The following is a 20,940-nucleotide window of genomic DNA, read 5'->3' as shown; positions in this document are numbered from 1 at the left end:
CTTCGTTTAGTTTCTCCCCCACCCGGCCCGGAGTCCGAACGACGACGGCCAGTCCCCGGACGCGGGAAAGGTCCCTTGTGGGAACAGCCCCAGGCGTCTGCGCTCCCGACCCGGCCTGTTCCGTCACTCTCTCCTGAGCGGGGAATCACCAAAGCCTGGACAACACTGAGGAGAGCGGGAAAGGCGGGGTGGCGTTTTCTTTTCCACTCACTCCTTCAAAACGCGGCCCTGCCTAGATGTGGGCAGCAAGGTGCATCCACTTCATGTCCATCCATTCTAATGAAGGGTTTTCATTTTTTTCCTATTAAAAATTATGTTGGAATCTGAGTGAAACAATCGGTATTAAGAAGGTCAGTTCACACTCACCTTTTAAAAATCCTGCTAACAATAAAAAGATGCAGTCAGCCCTTAGGTCAGACACCATAAAGGTCAGAAGACGCTGGAGGAGGACTGATAATACAAAGATTTGTCTATTTAAAAAGTTGTGCTTTGCTCCCTCTCAGGATAGCTCTGTGCCTCCTACTGCAGGATGAAAATGCACAGGGCACAGAAAATGATAGATAATAACAGTTTAAAACTGAACTACAGCCTTTCATCAGAGATCAAAGCCATTTAAATACTTGAACAGAGATGAGGCCCTTAAGCCCGGATTCCAATTCTCTCTGAACTAATTCTAAATCCTAATTAACTATTGGTGTAGGGGGTTATTTGATCTCATTTAAAGTATTTTATTGCATCATGACACAAACTTGAAATCCAAACCCACTTTGTGAATGGTTCAAAGTCTATGAAGTGACTTTAGAATCATCCTGGTCTCATTTTCTCACATCCGAGGTCCAACCCATTAGTACATCCCAACAATTCCACCTTCAGAGTATATCCAGATTCCTCCCAGTTCCACTGCCACCATCCTGGTCCAAGGTACCTGGTCAATCTGCAGCTGGAGTGCTGTAACACCTTCCTCTCTGGTCTCCCTGCTTCTATTCTTGCCCCCCATGTACATGTCTCAGTACGGCAACTACGGTAATCCCAATAAGGCAGATCACACCACTTGCTCTCAGAAACCTTCCATGGCTCCTTAGAAAAGTCTCAAGGACTTCATCTCCTATGACTCTTCTAGCTCATCCTTCTCCACCTGCCCTAGCCTTGTTGCTCTTCCTTTAATGTGCCAAGCTCCCTTCCAGACCTTTCTCCTCCTCTACCTGAACTCTCTTCCCTATATATTTGCATGGTTCATTCCCTCGCCTTCTTCAGGTTTTACTCAAGTTCACCTATTGGTGAGATCTTTCCTAGCCACCCTGTTAAAAGTAGCAAGCTTCCTCCGTCCTCTGTCACTGCACTATTTATTCCATTCCCTTCTTTCTTTTCCATTATTCCATTTGTCACCACCGAATATGCAGTTTTATTTGCTTACTTATTATCTAACACACTGTCCAACTCCTCTGCCTCTCCATCAATGTGTGCTTTAAAGGGGTGAGGGCTTTGTTTTCCTCTCTGGTATATCCCAAGTGCTTAGAACAATCACTGGCACATGTAGGTAATCAATAAATACTTTGTGAATGAATGATGTAATGAAAAGATAAGCATTTTTGTCAATGTTAGAACATTTACTTTTGATAACATCCATATAACTTTCTCTAATGTCATACAGTGATTACATCTCCTCATGTCTAAGGTGAAATTATGAAATAATTTTTATAATTATTTAACAAGTAGAAATATAATCAGTGACAATTATTAATTAAAACACTCAGCAACCCAATTACCTTTTCTTATGTGTCATGATGAATTATCTCTTTCTTGTCATATCAAAAGCTTCAGTTATTCTCCACCACACACACCACAAAAGCTTCTTCATACAGAGTCAGTGCACATCACACCTGTGTGTGGACTCAGGCAAAAGGCTGCTATCTCCTCTTGCCCCACATCTGCTTAACCACCTTGCAGAATGCCCTTTCTGCTCCTCATTACTTAGTGAGCCCTGCAGTGGTGTGTAAGTTACCGCTCAATGACCACCTTCTAAAACCTTGCTTGACCACTTTAACATAAAAAGTAAAAGCACAATGTAGTCACTTTGGAAAGATGATTGGCAAATTCTCAAGCCAACTTAAAAGTGTCTACTTTTTAAAAAATGCAAGCAGAGAGGAACACAAGTGACAGCTGAAGGAAAAAAACACAAATTGGTATCTAATGTGGACTGACAAACTACAGTCATAAAAAAAAACCAAGTAATTCCATTTCACACCGAAATATCTAGTGTTTCAGAGAAGGAACACAATTCTAGCCATGATACCTTTTTGTCTTAAATATAAAAAAAAGCTTTACATTTATAGAAATATTTTTAAATTTGGGAAATAATTACTACTCAAAATTTTTAGGGATAAGACATTTCTGGTCAAATAACATGAAGTATATACACAAAGATAGTATGGCAAGCCCTTCTTGGCCTTCTACTTATGTAGTACTTTCTATGATTCACAAGAGGACCTCAATATTTAAGAATTAAATATGTAATATCAAATGTAAGAAACTGACAATTCAATGAATAGTGAAATTGAAGATACTGCATATCAAATAAAAATTTTAAAGAGTTAAGGAAGATTATTCCTGAGTAGACCTTCAACATTATTTTCTGAAGAATATTATGTTTACACAAATATATAAAAAAGGACTATTATTGAAAATAAGTTTAATTTTATGCAAGTAGTTTGACATTATTCCCTTTAAACAGGAGATCATACAAGTCGCATAAAAGTTTAAGCAGATAAAAGGAATGGAAAAGGTTTCATTTTAATTATTTTTTTAAAAAATTAAGGTTTTTTTTTAGTAATGTGCTGCTGTAAAGCAAGAATATACATTTCTGTGATACCCACAAAGAACATCACTGTAAAATTTGTCATCTATTTCCGTTACCCTCCTCTAATCATCATAAACAAAGACCTCAAGGATATTATATAATAGTGCCACATGAGAAGTAGAATTTATGAAAAAATTGACCCATGGCAGCTTTATTTATATTCATTTCACTCCTAAAAAAATAAAGTAGAATCATCTGGACATTACAAATAAAATTAAGGAACTAATGCTATTTGGGAAACAGAAACAACCTTTAAGAGCTTTTCTTTTTTCTTTTTTTAAAAATCTTTTTTAACCTAAATATATGAATTCAAAGTTAACTAGGAAACTGTGACACTTCTATTGGAATACACGATTTATATTTGCATTAGTATGTATTCTATTCCCTCTGTACACTTTTGCACAATAGCACAAAAATACAAAGTAAATACTCTATTTTGAACATATGAAAGCAAAAACATGTTTTCAAATACATTTTGACTAGTGGATTTCTGGTCCCCTTTAGAAAACAAACTCAATAATTCTTTATCCTGAGTCTCTTCAAGGTCACTTGCTGTTGTGTGGTAATATCTTTAATTACATTTCCTCAAGACTTCTTCTAATAGCTTCTTCTAATTCCACATCTGCATTAAAAAATATATAGAATTTTAATACTTAGGGCAAAAATTATTCAACATGTGCATTATGTAAGTTTCATCAACTATATTCATCTTTTTAAGAAGGAAAGGAAAATCAAGGTGGAAAAACTCAGGATAACTTGGCAGTCTATTAAAATTTGAGTATTCTGAAATATGACAGTCGAGATAGGATCGTGAATCAAATGTTAAATGTATATGAACTTAATGTATTAAGGAACCTGCAGGTTACTTCCATTTAGGGATGCAGAAAATCAACAAACTTTTAATCACTGACAGATAATCACTTGTTTCGACATTAAAACAAAACAAAACTATATCACTTATTTTCTAAAAGACTTAAGGTGATGCATATAAGACTTAAAAGAGAAACATAAAGGCAACACCATGAAATGGCAAAATTTCACAGGCTGTTAAAAATTTAGCTATTTTATTTGTCAATTATATCTCAAATCTGGGAATAAATTTAGCATTAAGCATCCTACCATCTAAGGCAAAGAGTAAAACCCATAGTTACACAAATGTCATCAGAGAAGCATATAATATATACCATATGTAGATGTATGCCCACTCATTTAACAAATCTTTATTGAATGCTCATTATATACTGGGGCAGCAAAATGAGACAGACATTATTGGGTTCACAGATCTTTTTCCAACTCTTTCCGGGAAATGCTGCTAAAATTCAGGAGGGTAATTCGGTGTCAATTTTGGGCCTTCACTAGCTTCTCACACCAGATTTACAACAATCGATCTGGTCCATAGTCTCTCAGTGCCTACTTTATAGGCACCAGCGATTCTCCTAAGATACAACTGCATCTTCCTCTGGGTGGGGGCACTGATGTAACATTGTCTGTAATTTAAAGTACCACAAACTAGTATAAACTATATTAAATTAAAGCTACATTCTAGGATCAGTGAGTTGCCCGAAGATGAATTCAAAGGGATGAGGAAATGCAAAGAAAAGCCAAGACACTCTTAACAAAGAAAAACAAGATGACCAGACTTGTCTAAGATTTGAAAACTTATTATAAAGTTACAGTAATTAACACTATGGTACTAGTGCCCAAAGGAACAGTAAGAGACAGCTCAGAAACAGACCCATGCATATATGGACAACTTGATTTATGACAAAGGTAGCACCACAGAATGGTGGGAAAAGTTGTGTTTTTTAATAAATGGTGGAAGGTCAACTGATAGACCATATGGAAAATAATATGAAATATTATCCATACCTTAAGGAATACACAAAAATAAGTTTCAGATATACTATATATCTAATTGTGAAAGTCTAAACAAATATGCTTCTGGAAGACAATAAAAGGGAATGTTTTTATAATCTTAATATAGGAAAAAATTTACTAAACAGGATTCAAAAACACTACAGAAAAGAATGGCAAACTGGACTGAACTGAAGTTACTTTTTCCATCAAAAGGCACTATCCAATGACCAAAAAGGCAGTCACAGAGTGGAAAAAAAATCTGCAAGCCGGGCTCAGTGGCTAGGCCTGTAATCCCGCGCCTTGGGAGGCTGAGGTGGGTGGATTGCCTGTGCCCGCGGGTTCGAGACCCGCCTGAGCAACTTGGTGAGACCTCATCTCTACAATTAAAAAAAAAAAAAAAAATTAGCCAGGCACTAATGTGGTAGCGCACGCCTGTAGTTCCAGCTACTTGGAAGGCTGAGGTGGAAGGATTGCCGGAGCCCAGCCGGTCGAGGCTGCAGTGACCGGGAGCGGCCACTGCACTCCAGTCTAGGCGACAGAGTGAGACTCCAACTCAAAAAAAAAAAAAATCTGCAATACATTGTACCCAGAAAAACCTAACAGAGTTTCAACCCAGAAAAACAAAAGATAACTCAATAGAAAAATGTAAAAGTCATACACAAAAGATTATGCTTAAATAGCCAATAAACATTACTCATCAGAAAAAATGTAAATTACTAGATTTTACATGTCTAGCCTTTAGAACTGTGAGACAATAAAACCACAAAGAAAAGCATTTTAATCAGAGTAGCTAACATTTAAAAAGACTGAGTGATTTCAATAATTAGTGAGGATGTGGATCAATGGGAACTCATATACACTACTGAAATGAAAGAAATTGGCACAACTACTTTGGAAAAATAGTTTGGTACTATCTACTCAAGTTAAACATAAGCAATTCCACTCCTAAGTATATATTCCCAGAATTAAGGACACACATGCAGCAAGAGACATGTACAAGAATGTTCACAGTAGAACTTACTAGTAACAACCAAAAAATACAAGCAAATCAAATGTCTATAAGTAACAGAATAAGTGAATTATGGTAAATACACAGAATAGACTATTATTTGGTGATGGAAATAACAAACCAAAGCTACATGCTAAAACACGGATGAATCTCTAAAGTAATGTTAATTGAGGGAAACCAGACACAAAAGAATAAAGCACACACCTGTGTTGTCCAATATGATGGACTCTTGACTATATGTAATTATTTATATTTAAATTAAATAAAATTTAAAATTCAGATCCTCAAGTCACATTTCAAGTGCTCAAAAGCCATATGTGATCAGTGGCAACCCTAGGACAGTGCAAATGTAGGACATTTTCATTACCACAGAAAGTTCTACTGGACAGTGATGGTTTATACAAGCCCATTTAGATAATGTTCAAAATCAAGTACTAGTAAACTACAGTGTTTCATGTCACAACAGTAGTTACTAACCTGTGGAAAGGGCAGGGGAAGTAATTGGAATGAGGCACAAGAGGGATACATCTAGGCTACTGGCTTTTATGGGTTGAATTGCGTCCCCCACAAAAGATACGCCCTAACTCCTGGTATCTGTGAATGTGACCTAATTTAGAAATAAGGCCTTTGGAAGTATAATCAAGGTAAGATGAGGTAATTAGGATGAGCTTTAACCTAATATGACTGGTGTCCTTATAAGAAGAGGAAAACTCCATGTGAAGACAGACACACAGGGAGTAGAGGGCCACATGAACATGGAGGAAGAGATTAGAGTGATACATCTACACATCAAAGAATGCCTGGAATCAACAGTAACTACCAGAAGCTAGGAGAGGAAGCATGGCCCTGTCAACGGCTTGATTTTACATGTCTAGCCTTTAGAACTGTGAGACAATAAATTTCTATTGTTTTAAGCCACCCAGTTTATAATACTTTACTATGGTAGACCTAGGAGACTAATACATTGGTGGTGATCTATTTTTCAACCTGAGAGGTGGCTACCTATTATGTGTGATGTTTTGTACGTTTTTGTGTGTGCATTATACTATACACACATATACACAGAGATCAAAATATTGGAGAATATTAGCATGTAAGTCTGGGAAAGGACCAGAAGTTCTTACTGTTCCAAAGAGGTGGACAAAATGTAGGTATGTTTTGACCTTTAAGTTTAATACACACACACACACACACACACACACACACACACACACACACACACACACACACGTGAGTGGTAAAATTCCAAGATAATCACAAAATAATATAAATAAAGTATATAACTTACAGATTAATTTTTTTAAAAAAGACAAAGCTAAGGATGAAACAGCAGAAACAAATACAGATGCTCCTTGACTTATGATGAGGTACATTCTGGTAAATCCATTGTAGGCTTACAATACTGTAAGTCAGGCCAAGCACGGTGGCTCATGACTGTAATCACAGCACCTTGGGAGGTCAAAGTGGAAGGATCATTTGAAACCGGTTCAAGACCAGCCTACACAGCATAGCAAGGCCTCATCTCTACAAAAAATAAAAAAAATTAGCAGGGCGTGGTGGCATATGCCTGTAGCCCCAGCTACTCAGGAGGCTGAGGAGGAGGAGTGCCTGAGTCTGGGAGTTTGAGGCTGCAGTGAGCCATGACTGTGCCACTGCATTCCAGCCTGGGCAACAGAGTGAGACCTCAACTCCTATATATATATATATATATATATATATATATATATATATATATATATAGTCAAAAATGCATTTAATACACCTAACCTACCAAGCATCATAGTTTAGCCTGGCCTATCTGAAATGTGCTTAGAACACTTACATTAACCTATAGTTGGGCAAAATAATTGAACACAAAGTCAATTTTATAATAAAGTTATCAAGAAACTGAATCAAAATTCAGAGTTCAAATTACATTTTATACTGCATACATATTACTTTTACACCACTGTAAAGTTGAAAAATCAAAAGTGAAATGTGCCAAGTGTGGTGGCTCACACCTGTAATCCCCACACTTTTGGAAGGCCGAGGCAGACAGATTGCTTGAGCCCAGGAGTTTGAGATCAGAGTGTACAACACTGTAAAACCTTGTCTCTACAAAAAATAAAAAAATTAGCCAGGCATGATGGCACATGCCTGTAGTCTTAGCTACTCAGGATGCTGAAGTGGAAAGATCATCTGAGTCCAGGATGTTGAGGCTGCCGTGAGCCATGATTGTCGTGATCATGCCATTGCATTCTAGCCTGGGTGAAAAGTCAAACCATCATTAAGTAGGGAGTAGGGACCAGCTATACAAATATATCAATATCTATAGTGAGCTTATATGAATTAAAGCTGCCAGTTAAAAGAATGGATAAAAAATAGAAACCAATGGTAGTTGTGTGCCATATAACAACATTTTGGTCAACAACAGACTGCAAAAGCAACAGTGGTCCCATAAGATTATGGTGGATCTGAAAAATTCCTATTGCCTCGTTATTGCATAGCCCTCTTGATGCTGCAGCATACCACGTTATGTATGTGTTTGTGCCGATGCTGGTATTAACAAGCCTACTCTGCTGCCATTCAGATAAAAGTATACATATGCAATTATGCACAGTATATAACACTTAATAATAATAGACTATAATACTGGTTTATATATTTACTATACTATACTTTTTATCATTATCTTAGAGTGTACTTCTACTTATTTAAAAAAAGTTAACTGTAAAACAGCCTCAGGCAGGTCCTTCAGAAGATATTCCAGAAGAAGGACATTGTTACCATAAAAGATGACAGCTTCATGAATGTTACAGACTCTGAAGACCTTCCAGTAAGACAAGATGTGGCCAGGCGTGGTGGCTCACACCTATAATCCCAGCACTTTGGGAGACCGAGGTAGGTAGATTGCTTGAGCCCAAGAGCTTGAGACAAGATGTAGAGGTAGATGACAGTGATATTTATGATCCTGACCCTGTGTAGGCATAGGCTAATATGTGTGTTTGTGTCTTTGTTTTTAACAAAGGTGTTTAAAAAGTAATAAAAATATTTTTAAAACAAAAAGTCTTATAGAATAAAGATATAAAGACAATATTTCTGTACAGCTATACAATGTGTTTATGTTTTAAGCTAAATGTTATTACACAGTCAAAAAGTTAAAAAACACAGTTTATAATGTAAATGTTACAGTAAACTAAGGTTAATTTATCACTTAAGAAATTAAAAAAAAATTTTTTTTAATGTAGTCTAATCTAAGGGTACAATGTGTATAAAGTCTAGAGTAGTATACAGTAATATCTTAGGCCTTCACATTCACTCACTCAGCTACCAGTCCTGCAAGCTCCATTCAGGGAAAGTATCTATACAGATGTACCTTTTTAAAAAATCTTTTATACCATATTTTTACCCTTTTTTTTTTAGTCAGGGTTTTACTTTGCCACTAAAGGTGGAGTGCGGTGGCATGATCACAGCTCACTGCAGCCTCAAACTCCCAGGCTCAAGCTATCCTCCTGCCTCAGCCTCCTAAGTAGCTGGGGACTACAGGTACACACACCATGCCTGGCTAATTTTTTTATTTTTTTGTAGAGACAGGGTCTTACATAGAATCTAAGGGGCCTGCAGGACACCATCAAGTGGAATAACATAAGTTATAGATGTCTAGGACGAGAAAGAATGTTTAAAGAAATAGGTTAAAAAAGTCCCAATTTGATGAAAGTGCATCTATATATCCAAGAAGTTCAATGAACTCTAAAGAGGATAAACTTAAAGTATATTATAGCCAAACCATCAAAAGCTAAAGACAATGAAAGTAATGGAGAAGCAACTCATCACATACAAAAGATTCTTAATAAGATAATGGTTGATTTCCCATTTTTAAAAAATGGAGTTCAGAAGGAAAAAAACAACTGTCAATGAAGAATTTCATGTGTGGCAAAACTATTATCAAAGAATGAAGACATTAAGACATTCTCAGATAACAAAAGGTACAGAATTTCTTTACTAGTAGACCTGCTAACAGGAATCCTTCAGGCAAAAATTAAAGGACATCAGATAGTAGCTCAAAGCCATATGAAGAAATAAAAAGCACTTGTAAAGGTTTGTCTTTGCTTTTCTATTCTGTGGCTAGGTCTATGTTCTTCTTACTCTCCTTTCTGCTTTAATTTCACTCTCCTTGACAGCAGTAACTATGGCAGAATAAAAAAGAATCCAGTAGTAGGAATCAGAAAACTTATTTACAAATTGTACCCCAGTCATTTTCAAGTTGTGAACCTGAGGTTAAATTACATAATGTTTAGAAGCCTCTGTTTTTATATAAAATGAAGAAACTATTCTGACTCTCATAAGTTGTTAAGATTAAGAACAGGCCGGGCTCAGTAGCTCAGCCTGTAATCCCAGCGCTTTGGGAGGCCGAGGTGAGTGGATTGCCTGAGTCCGCGGGTTTGAGACTCGCCTGGGCAACTTGGCGAGACCTCATCTCTACAATAAATCAAAAATTAGCCAGGCGTGGTAGCGCACGCCTGTATTTCCGGCTACTTGGAAGGCTGAGGCAGAAGGACCACCAGAGCCCAGCAGGCTGAGCTGCGGTGGCCGGGAGCGTGCCACTGCACTCCAGTCTGGGCGACAGAGTGAGACTCCAACTCAAAAAAAAAAAAAGATTAAGAACAGTTTTGAATGTAGTAATACTTTGTTCATAAATATTAAGTGAATTTTAAAACTGAACACTCTAGTCTCTCTTAGCCTTTCTTGTTCTTTAAACTGGCCACAATATAGAATTTTAGTATTTATGTTATACTAAAATATTAATAAAATCTAGATGACTACTATTAATTGAAGAAACTCTAAAAGTAAAGCAAATTACTAACATTTATAGAAAGATGGTTTTACATGGGTAATCATATATATAATGCTGTCCTCTGTTTTCCAAAGATGGGAAAATTTAGTAAGCATATCTCCAGAATGGACCTTAGATAAAGGTAAAAGTGACTAATGATATAATGATTATCATAATCCTAATTACAGCAGGAGCAACCAACATATATACTCCTTATTATGTGCCATGTTATTCTAATAAGGTAGGTTCATTTTTAAAATTAGGAAACTGCCAGGCTCGGTGGCTCAGCCTGTAATCCCGCGCCTTTGGGAGGCTGAAGTGAGTGGATTGCCTGAGCCCACGGGTTCGAGACCCACCTGGGCAGCGAGACCTCATCTCTACAATAAATCAAAAAAATTAGCCAGGCGTGGTAGCACGTGCCTGTAATTCCGGCTACTTGGAAGGCTGAGGTGGGAGGATCGCCAGAGCCCAGCAGGTCGAGGCTGCGGTGGCCGGGAGCAGCCACTGCACTCCAGTCTGGGTGACAGAGTGAGACTCCAACTCAAAAAAAATAAAATAAAATAAAATAAATTAGGAAACTGAAGCACAGTGAAGTTAAGTGACTTGTCCAATATTATACAACACGTATACATCAGAGTGAGTTTTAACTCAGGCAGTCTGAATCCAAAGTCTGTACTCCTCACCACCACATTATGTGCCCTTTATTTCCCCTATCAAGTACACAAAATAGACTGTATAGGAATGTTATGATTGGCATGAGTTGTTAGAGTCCGATACTAGTCTATGAAGAATAACAAAGAATAAGACAAATCATGGGGGGGACAGGTTGTCCTCCTCTAAAGCAAAAAGCTACAAGCAAACTTATCCTGCCTTTTGCCACCATTTGTCAGACATTTACAGTTGTATTGGGAAAGGAAGGAATGAGAAGAGACTTGAGAGACTCTTTACACTTTTTTGAGTTTTGCTGTCAGGTCTGGACTAGAACATTATTTTGCTCCCGTGGCACAGGGTCAACAGCATAACCCAACATCTTATCTGTCTTTTATCCAGTATAGGGAAATAGGTTCTGGTGGCTCTAACATGTTTTAAGTTTGTTATACATTTCATGCCAAACACTGGGTTAAGTGCTGTGGAAGTAAAGATAAATAAAGCATTATTTATATAATTAGAACATTATATCCCTATGACTATTTTAACTATAAGAACAAGTTTAAAGTATCTTTTCTTGAATCCTTTAGAGTAATTTTTTTTCCAAAGTAATGAATCAGAAAATGTAAAAGCTCAATCTCCAAACCATAAATTGCATTACATAGATTTAAAAAAAAGTTAGAGGTTCTGGTCCTCACCTAGTTAACACGTATCTCAGATTTCCTAGGTTAGCTAGGCACCCGCAAAACTTTGAAGGCTTCCAAATGTGGTTATTTAAAAGTTATAATTTTGCCTGGTATTTTCCATGGGATTAGTCATGGGGTGGTAAATAAAGGCTGCAAAATCTGAACTCCTTAGATGTTCATTGGGGTTTATCTTTTTAGTGGCCTTGATAAACAACTTAGCTGGCAGGTTTTGTTTAAAACCCACAAAATTCTTTCATTTGTTTAATTCACTGAGCTAGACCTTGAAAGACTATGTTGGGAAAACAAGTTGGCCAAAAAACTTGCTTCCAATTAGGCTGCAGATTTACTGCCAACTTTGTTTAACCAATGGATTTTGGCTATAAGAGAGAAAGATTAGATTAGAAAGAAAGATTAAAAGAAAGATTAGATTCATCAAATGAATTCTACTGACAGACTAAAAATTCCCAATTTCCTAATAGGACAAAGCTCTAGTATTCTCTTAGTCAAACTAATTACATTACATGACATCAACCAAATGAACAAAACAAAATAAAAAAATCAACAGGGCCACTGTGTTTTTGTGTGTCCAGCTGCATTTCCACCCCTACTATCCTGCCACCACATTCCTACCCTAAAAATCTCCAACAATACTGAATTGAAATATACATGAAGACTCTTAGCGTTTTCCTTTAATGTCAAACAAAGATACTGTATAAAATTTTCAACTTCTCCAGGGAAGCTCAAAGTATCTTCTAAGATCCAGTATCTCATTTCCCCTCCCTTGGTTATTAAAAAGTATAATCTATTATGGAAAAACCAAAGTAAAAAAATGGCTACATGATACAACCACATAGTGGTACAGCCAAGAAATGATCTGATGCCAAGTGACACAAGTTCTCTTTAATCTATGGAAGGAAACAGCTTTTCTTTTACGAAGAAGGAGAAAGAATTTTAATTTACAGAAACAATCCATTAATGTTTAGATATAAATGCTTGCTTCTGAAGTTCCACTGCAAATATGTTAAACTCTTCATTTAATACTATTCAAGATAAACTAAAATTAGGCAAGCAAAATCATATCCTAGCCCAGGGGTTAGCAATCTTTTTCTTTAAAGAGTTAGAAAGTAATTATTTGTTTTTTGGGGGGGGTTGCTGTACTGTCTGTGTCACACCTACTCAACCTTGCTGTTGTAGTACAAAAGCAAAAGCCCAGAAAAAACTTAAAACAAGAGTGTGGCTGTGTTCCTAAAACTTTATTTATAAAACCAGGTGGTGGACTGGGTTTGGCTCACAGCTGACCCTTTAACCATAATTGGATGACCCCCATTCTGGCCTTCTAAACTAATATTACCCTACATCACCTAACATGAGAAAATGCAAGATATCCTCCAAACGAAGACACTTTTCTTTTAAAACTTAGGAGTAGAAGAAGGTGAGAGGGGTGAACGGGTGAGAGAGGGAGCAAAAAAAAAAATACACAGTCAAATAGAGAAGAGATTAACTCTATTAGCTTACCTTCTGTGGATCTGAATTCTTCTACTGAAGTACTTTTTGAACTCATGTTATCATCACTGTCACATTCTGTAAGAAGAATTGTATTTCTGAAAAATTACTGTGCCATAATTTATGTATTATCAAACAATATTATTTTCAATGACTTTTCTCATACCCAAGCTTACTACCCATTAGGCTGCTGTTTTTTTGCAAATGCTTACCAAATAATATTAAACATGGTGACAGATTAAATTCTCTAGTATCTTAAAAATCATATACATTCATTTCTATAGAGGTAACACGATAGGTTTTAATTAATACCTCTTGCACAGCACAAACGTACTGACCTGATGTCTTTTTTTTTTTTTTTTCTTTTCTGAGTTGGAGTTCACTCTGTCGCCCAGACTAGAGTGCAGTGGCCGCTCCTGGCCACCGCAGCCTCGACCTTTTGGGCTCCGGCGATCCTTCCGTCTGAGCCTTCCAAGTAGCTGGAACTACAGGCACGTGCTACCACGCCCGGCTAATTTTTTTATTTTTATCGTAGAGATGAGGTTTCGCCAAGTTGCCCAGGCGGGTCTTGAACCCGCGGGCTCGGGCAATCTACTCACCTCAGTCTCCCAAAGGCGCGGGATTACAGGCTGAGCCACCGAGCCCGGCATGATCTGATGTCTTATATGCTTTCATAATGAGACTGAAGGCTTTATATTATAATATGACAAGGCTGACTAGGTATTGCAAAAGTCACTTAAGATCTGAACCATGGAGCCTAAGGAGATGCAACAACTAAATGTCACACAGACTCCTAGATGAGGTTCTGGGGCAGTAAAAGAATATTAGGGGAAACCTAAAATAACCCAAATAAAGTTTGGACTTTAATTAGTAAAAATGTCAATACTGGTACATTAATTATGACAAATTTATCACACTAAGATAAGATGTTAACAGGTGAGACTCAGTGTGGAGTGCTCGCTGTACTACCTTCACACCTTTTCTGTAAATCTAAAACTGTGCTGAAAAATGAAATTTATCTTAAAATAAATTTGAAACATGGTATTATCAGTGACCTAATATTTGCCTTATCACTTTAACTACATTTAAATCAGTATATAACTACACAGTTATACATAGATAAGCATCTATAACTATGTCATAGTGACTGAATAAGCATTTAAGTAACTGAACACAAATCACATGGGCATATTTGCTTCTTTACAAACGTGCAAACAAAATATACATTAAAAATTAAAAGGCCGGGCATGGTGGCTCATGCTTATAATCCCAGCACTTTGGGAGGCCAAGGTGAGAAGACTGTTTGAGCTCGTGCGTTCAAGAACAGCTTGGGCAACTTGGTAAGACCTCATCTCTACAATAAATCAAAAAATTAGCTGGGCGTGGTGGCGCATGCCTGTAGTTCCAAACACCCAGCAGGGCAAGGTTGTGGTGGCCATGAGCGTGTCACTGCACTCCAGCCTGGGCAACAGAGTGAGACTCCCACTCAAAAAAAAAAAAAAAAAAATTAAAGACTTATAATTGTCTATAATCAAAACATTAAATCACTGTATTTTACTAGATTCCTTTCCTGCAGAAATTTGTTGTTATAAGTCATGCTTTGCCATTCTTTCCAGCAAAATGCTTCAACTATTTCAAGCAACGTTTTTAGGGAAATAAAACATTACATTTACAGTCTGAGGAACAAAGCAAAACCTCTAAACATTAAGAAAAAGATAAAATACCCAGGGGTTTCTATTATTGCAATTTAAAGTCAAGGTCAGTCAAAACCAATATTTCATAAGTGATCTTGCATGCAAGACCTAAGGCAAAACTGTAGGTTTGAATGAAAAGGATTAGCCTGACACTGGGTTGCAAATATTATAAAAGGGTTCTTTTGCCTCAATCAACTCCATCTGTAGAAAAGAGAAAATCATGAATTTTTTTTTCTATTTTTGGTACCTTTACACAGAATTAATTTTATTAAATAGATTTTCAGAATGGTGCCCAAAGAAACAATCTACAGTCTCATTACCAGGCTGAGAAAACAACAGACACATAGATTTTAGAATTCAACAATTATGCAATGCCTGTTCCACCAGTCATGATCCTGCTTCACTCACATACACTTTCACAGCATGCGTGAATTTTATGTTCAATTTATATGATGGCTTTTAAAATCTAACCGGTATGATTCTATAGAAATCAACTATACTTAATGCCTCTAACCCATTCATCCAAAATGAAGCCACACCCAATAATAAAAGTCTTAGGTTTACAAACTAAACCATCTAAGAAGAGTGTTCAGATTCGACAAAAATTGTCTTGTGGTAAAATATTTTTCATTATATGTAATTCCCAAGAGAATAAGAAAAACAAATAAGAAAAACATTGTAAATATTAACTTTTATTTATTTATTTGCTTATTTATTTGCGTTGGGGGGTCTCACTCTGTTACCCTGTTTGGAGTGCAGTGGCAAGACCACAGCTCACTGCAGCCTCAACTTCCTGGGATCGGATGATCCTTCTGCCACAGCCTTCTGAGTAACTGGGACTGCAGATGTGTGCCACCACACCTAATTTTTTTGTTTTCTGTAGAGTCTGGGTCACGCTACATTGCCCGGGCTGGTCTCAAATTCCTGGGCTTAATTAATCATTCTGTTTCAGCCTCCCAAAGTACCGGGATTATAGGTGCAAGCCACTGCGCATGGTCAGATACTAACTTCTATGTACTCTGAACACTAAGTAGAGGAAAGGTGGAGGAAGTGTTGGGAGGGAGTTTCTTGTGAATTTCTTAGAAATTGCACATTGCAGTATTCACATAAGCTCACCACAGCGCTTGTAGTTCTTGTGCCAACATCTTGAGGTCAGGCACCTCTAAAGATGGTGCTGCATATAGGCTTAATTACGAGACAAAAGAGTATAAGGAAATAAAAATGGTAATCACTTTCTTTGGCTATGTTCAGTATATATTCAGTATATATCCAACTCAAAATATATCCAACTCAAAAAGTTGGAGTCTCACTCTGTCGCCCAGACTGGAGTGCAGTGGCAACTCCCGGCCACCGCAGCCTCGACCTGCTGGGCTCCGGCGATCCTTCCACCTCAGCCCTCCAAGTAGCTGGAACTACAGGCGCACGCTATCACGCCCGGCTAATTTTTTTGGTTTATTGTAGAGATGAAATCTCGCCAAGTTGCCCAGGTGGGTCTCGAGCCTGTGGGTTCAGGCAATCCACTCACCTCGGCCTCCCAAAGTGCTGGGATTACAGGCTGAGCCACTGAGCCCGGTCTCACCTTACTTTTTAAAGCACCAGAACTCACAACCAAATCTTTGTATCTTCTGACAAAAAAAAAAAAGTATCCTCCTGGATGTTATTTTTTAAAATAACCCTCGTATTTGATATCTTTATATAAACCCTGTAATATCCTAGGACTGCAGCAGAACATATCTCATTATCTTCATTTTTCAAGGATATGGTTAGAGTTAGTAATCCACACTGTGTAGTTATCTCTACGTTATGAAATCAGTTATTTATGTCAGTGAATGTCTTACCCTTAGCAGTTGATACTGACGAAAAGAAAAGCACTAACTGTGTGGCCACAGGTAAGTTATTTAACCCTTCTGGACTTCTGCTTCCTTCCTCACCTATAAAGTAGAGGTAATCTAACAAATTGTACTTCATAATGTGCAAAGAGGATTAAGAAGCATGTGGAAGAAGTTCTTTAAACATATTTAAACAATACAAATATAAAAAGCAGCTAGCATGGTGGCTGACACATAAAAGGTCCTTAGTAACGGCCAGTTCACCTTTCTTTTTTTTTAAACTGAATATTTAAGTGAAAAGTTATGTCTGCATCTTTGAAAAATAAGGTTTAAGTTAGAATAAAGACATATTTGGGAATAAAATGTAAAAGGTATAAGAGAGAAAGTCTACCTGACTCCTCCTATTAGAATTACTAAAAAAGGATCCATGTGTCTTGTTAAGTTTTAAGAACCTGAGGATAAATGCAACACAAAATAGAACTGACACAGGAAATTGGGGAGGAGGAGGCAATTAGAGATAGGTTAATAGATTTTGGAAAAAATGTCTCTACAAGAATTTATACATATATCATACCTGTAATTGAAACAATAGTGAAACCCTGACGTTTAGAAGGAGACAGAATTATCAGGGCAAAAACCATGACACATTCAAATTTCAATCTTAATTTAAAGGCTCACCTTACTACAAGGAGTAACTAATTTATCTTAACTAAGCAAGTCAGAGACCTAAAAAAGTAGCAGTGGTAAAGCTATTTAATCTTGCTCCTACCCTCTAAACAAAAATGTATGCCTTAAGGCCAAATGTCTGGACATTGATATACAGGACGAGTAACTCCAAATATCTCTACTTTTACTGAGATCAGTAACTCCTGAAAGATTTTGAATTAACTAAGAAATTAGCAAGGGCTAAATTTTCCAAGTATGAAATACCATATGACCAATTCTGATTTCACTATTCAAGAGATTCTTCTTGTTTACACAGGCATCTCCAGTCTAATAAAAACCTATTGCTGGTCTTGGTAATGGCAAATTTCTGAAAAGTTATAAATAAAAGACTCTTCTATCAAAGGTCCAGTCACTCCTGTCACAAAACCATCCTGCCTTAAATAACTGTCGAATCTGAAGACAAGAAGGAACACCATGCTAAGCTATATGCAAGGAGTGAACCTGGCATTGCTGTAGTAACCAAAATTATCTAAAGACCTAATAGGAATTATATTATTAGTTGACATTGAGAGATTTTCTGAAACTATTACTCTACTATTCACAAAGCCATTTGTTAGGAAAGAATATGGAATAAAGAGTTATCCAAGAAAGTGATTTTTTCTTTGATTCTTTATAAAGTTCACTACCAGGCAATTTGATGCTTTTAAGTCTTCTAAGAAGAAAAAATTTGGTTTTAAATCTGATAACTAAATCTGAACATACCATGATTTTGTATAACTATTTTTGAATTTTAGAGTTACAAAAGCATTACATAATTTATTAGGTCCTTAAATCTAGATCAAAATCTCTTGATTTAAACACTCTATGCTTTGGTCACTTTATTTAAGCTACTTTCATTGCTTTAAAAATGTGATGGCTAGGAATCATATTTTTACGGCAGCAATAATAAAAATAGCTATTTATTCAGCACCTAAAGTACTTCATATACTGTGTCAGACACTATATACATCCTAATTCTTATACTCTTACAGATACGAAAAATTAGGCTCAGAAAAAGCTAAATAACTTGTCTGAAATCACACAGCTAGGAAGCAGCAAAGTTAGCATTCCAACCAAAGCCCATGCCCTTCTCCATCCACTGCACAATCTCTACATTTCAAAAAATTCAGAATAATGTACACATGAGCCTTCAAAGAGTCATAAGTTCAAATGACTACTGAATATGAATGAATGAGTAAAAACAATATAATACCTAGAGCATAACAGGCATTTGGAAGGGCATTATCATCAAATATTAATAACCTGAATCTTACCTCCAACCCTAATATACCCCATGCAGACCTACTCATATGCAGCTCTGATTCCAAACAGAATTAAAATAGAGACAAAGCCATAACAGGTTTCATATTCTAAATTGTGAAAGAAATGTTCCCAAAAGCAGTAGCATAAGAGAAGGAAAAGAAGTTTGGTCTAATGTGGAAAAGGACACATTTTAAGTATTTTACAAAATATTAAGTAGATACTGTTGGGGACTGGGGAAGCAATGACAAAAGAGTAGAAGAAAACAGGTGTGTGTGTGTGTGTGTGTGTGTGTGTGTGTGTGTGTGTGTGTGTGTGTGTGTGTGTGTTTTAAAGAAGCCAAAAACAGAAAAAGTGAATAAAAAACAGGTGTGTGTGTGTGTGTGTGTGTGTGTGTGTGTGTGTGTGTGTGTGTGTGTGTGTTAAGGAAGGCAAAAACAGAAAAAGAAGTGAATAAAACCAAAAATTACTGAATAGGAAGACAACATTCAATTCTAAAGTATGACATAAAGATGTAACAGAATTCATTTTCCTTTATAATCTTCTATCATGACTGCTTTACTGAGCACCATTTAAAGAGCACAAATAATTGTTTCCTAGCTCGGCAGAAATAAATTGATCCATATAATTAGAGATTCGGCAAAATTCTTCAGTACGGGTTTTCAATTAAAATGTGCTTCCAAATATATAAAAAGAAAAAAATATCTGGGAGGTAGCAGAGTTGGAAATTTAAAGGCACACAATAAAAACACCAAAAATTAGCTTCTGCTTTTCATTGAGTTCATTCATTAATGTGTTCAAATCTTATTCATGAGTTTAAATTATTAGGACACTTAAAATTAACTATTCTTTTATTCCTACCCATATTTCAGAAATTATGAAAAAAAAACCCAAAAAACTTCTGAATCCCTAGAATTACATTCTTTCTTAAATACTGAGAAGTGAAAGTGGACATTAGCTTTCACTGAACAATCTCACAAAGGGAAAGAGCGTACAAGTTCCAGCAATAAGACAGGAGGTACCCACCCCTTCTCCAAAGCCCTGAAGTATTATCAGGGTTTCATTTTGTCACTGTCAACCTCTTAAATGATCATTTTTCTTCCACTTGTATTACTGTATTACTATTTGTTGCTTTCTGGTTTTCACCTATAAGCACAGTGCTTTCTAAAAAAACTGAAAGTAAATTCGGAATTTCAAAAACAAAGTGAAGATCTGAATTCTGAGATTTCAAAATCATGGTATTATATTGCAACCCATGATATATATATTTTATATTCAGGAATATAGATTTTTATCTACTAGATAAAAAAAAAGGGGTTCCAGAAAATTATTATGACTTAATTCTCCTTCTTAAACACTAAAGAATGAAAGTGAGATAAGGAAAAGATAAGTAAGACAGAAGTATGACATCATGACGGTTTAGTGAGCAGGCAACAGTATATTAGTGGACAGCAGTTTATTGGTTTTTCTCAGCAGTGAAGTCTCCTCCTCTTGGGCGATTTGTGCTGTGTCTGCAGCTGCATACCTTTGGTGGTATCAGATATGCTATTTAACAAGGCACACATCATATCTCCCTCTAAATGGTGAGGATTTAGTATATGAGCTGGCCTCTGAGTCTTCTTAAATTGATTCTCTAGCTCCAGAAAACCTTGATCTCCTGAGAGGATGGTGAAAGGAATTTGCTTGGGGAGTTGTTCATCTAGACGGCCAGCCTAAGTTAGAACAAATGGCATAGATTGATAAAAAAATCAGCATGAGTTTCAAATCAAGTTACATCTGTTTCACAATGAACACATACCTAAGAAGGTATATATTACCTTAGTCCCTACCAAAGTTTGATATACGATCTCCTTTATAAATAAAATATGCCACATTTAATCAAATATAAGATGCCATCAATTTATATAAGCTTTATATGTCATGAAGGGAAAAGAAAGCCAAAATGAAAAACCAATAGGAAGACCCTATGTAAAGCTGGACCACCAAAGGGCTAGACACTCAATATAAATAAAACTGCCATAGAGAAAAAGGTGAGCAAGGTAATTTGCATGATTCAATCTTGGCACTGAATAGAGGGAA

At 36.6% G+C, this 20,940-nt stretch overlaps 1 protein-coding gene across 3 annotated transcripts in view; it reads right to left on the bottom strand.

The window, feature by feature from the left end:
* Positions 1–1,586: 1,586 nt before the first annotated feature.
* Positions 1,587–20,940, bottom strand: part of ZNF451 (zinc finger protein 451) — a 91,245-nt gene continuing 71,891 nt past the window's right edge. For all 3 annotated transcript variants that reach the window (XM_008068116.2, XM_021717588.1, XM_021717586.1), the window contains 3 exons: positions 20,387–20,573; positions 13,386–13,451; positions 1,587–3,479 (listed from right to left, as the gene is read on the bottom strand). In XM_008068116.2, coding sequence (XP_008066307.1) covers positions 3,433–3,479; positions 13,386–13,451; positions 20,387–20,573 — 300 coding nt within the window. In that variant the 3' untranslated portion in view covers positions 1,587–3,432. The remainder of the gene's footprint in view (positions 3,480–13,385; positions 13,452–20,386; positions 20,574–20,940) is intronic.

Source organism: Carlito syrichta, unplaced genomic scaffold (assembly GCF_000164805.1).
Source record: "Carlito syrichta isolate Samal-C Ts95f unplaced genomic scaffold, Tarsius_syrichta-2.0.1 Scaffold309876, whole genome shotgun sequence".
NCBI classification, from domain to species: domain Eukaryota; kingdom Metazoa; phylum Chordata; class Mammalia; order Primates; family Tarsiidae; genus Carlito; species Carlito syrichta.
Note: the sequence above shows the minus strand (reverse complement) of the source record. Positions and strands in the feature narration are given on the sequence as shown.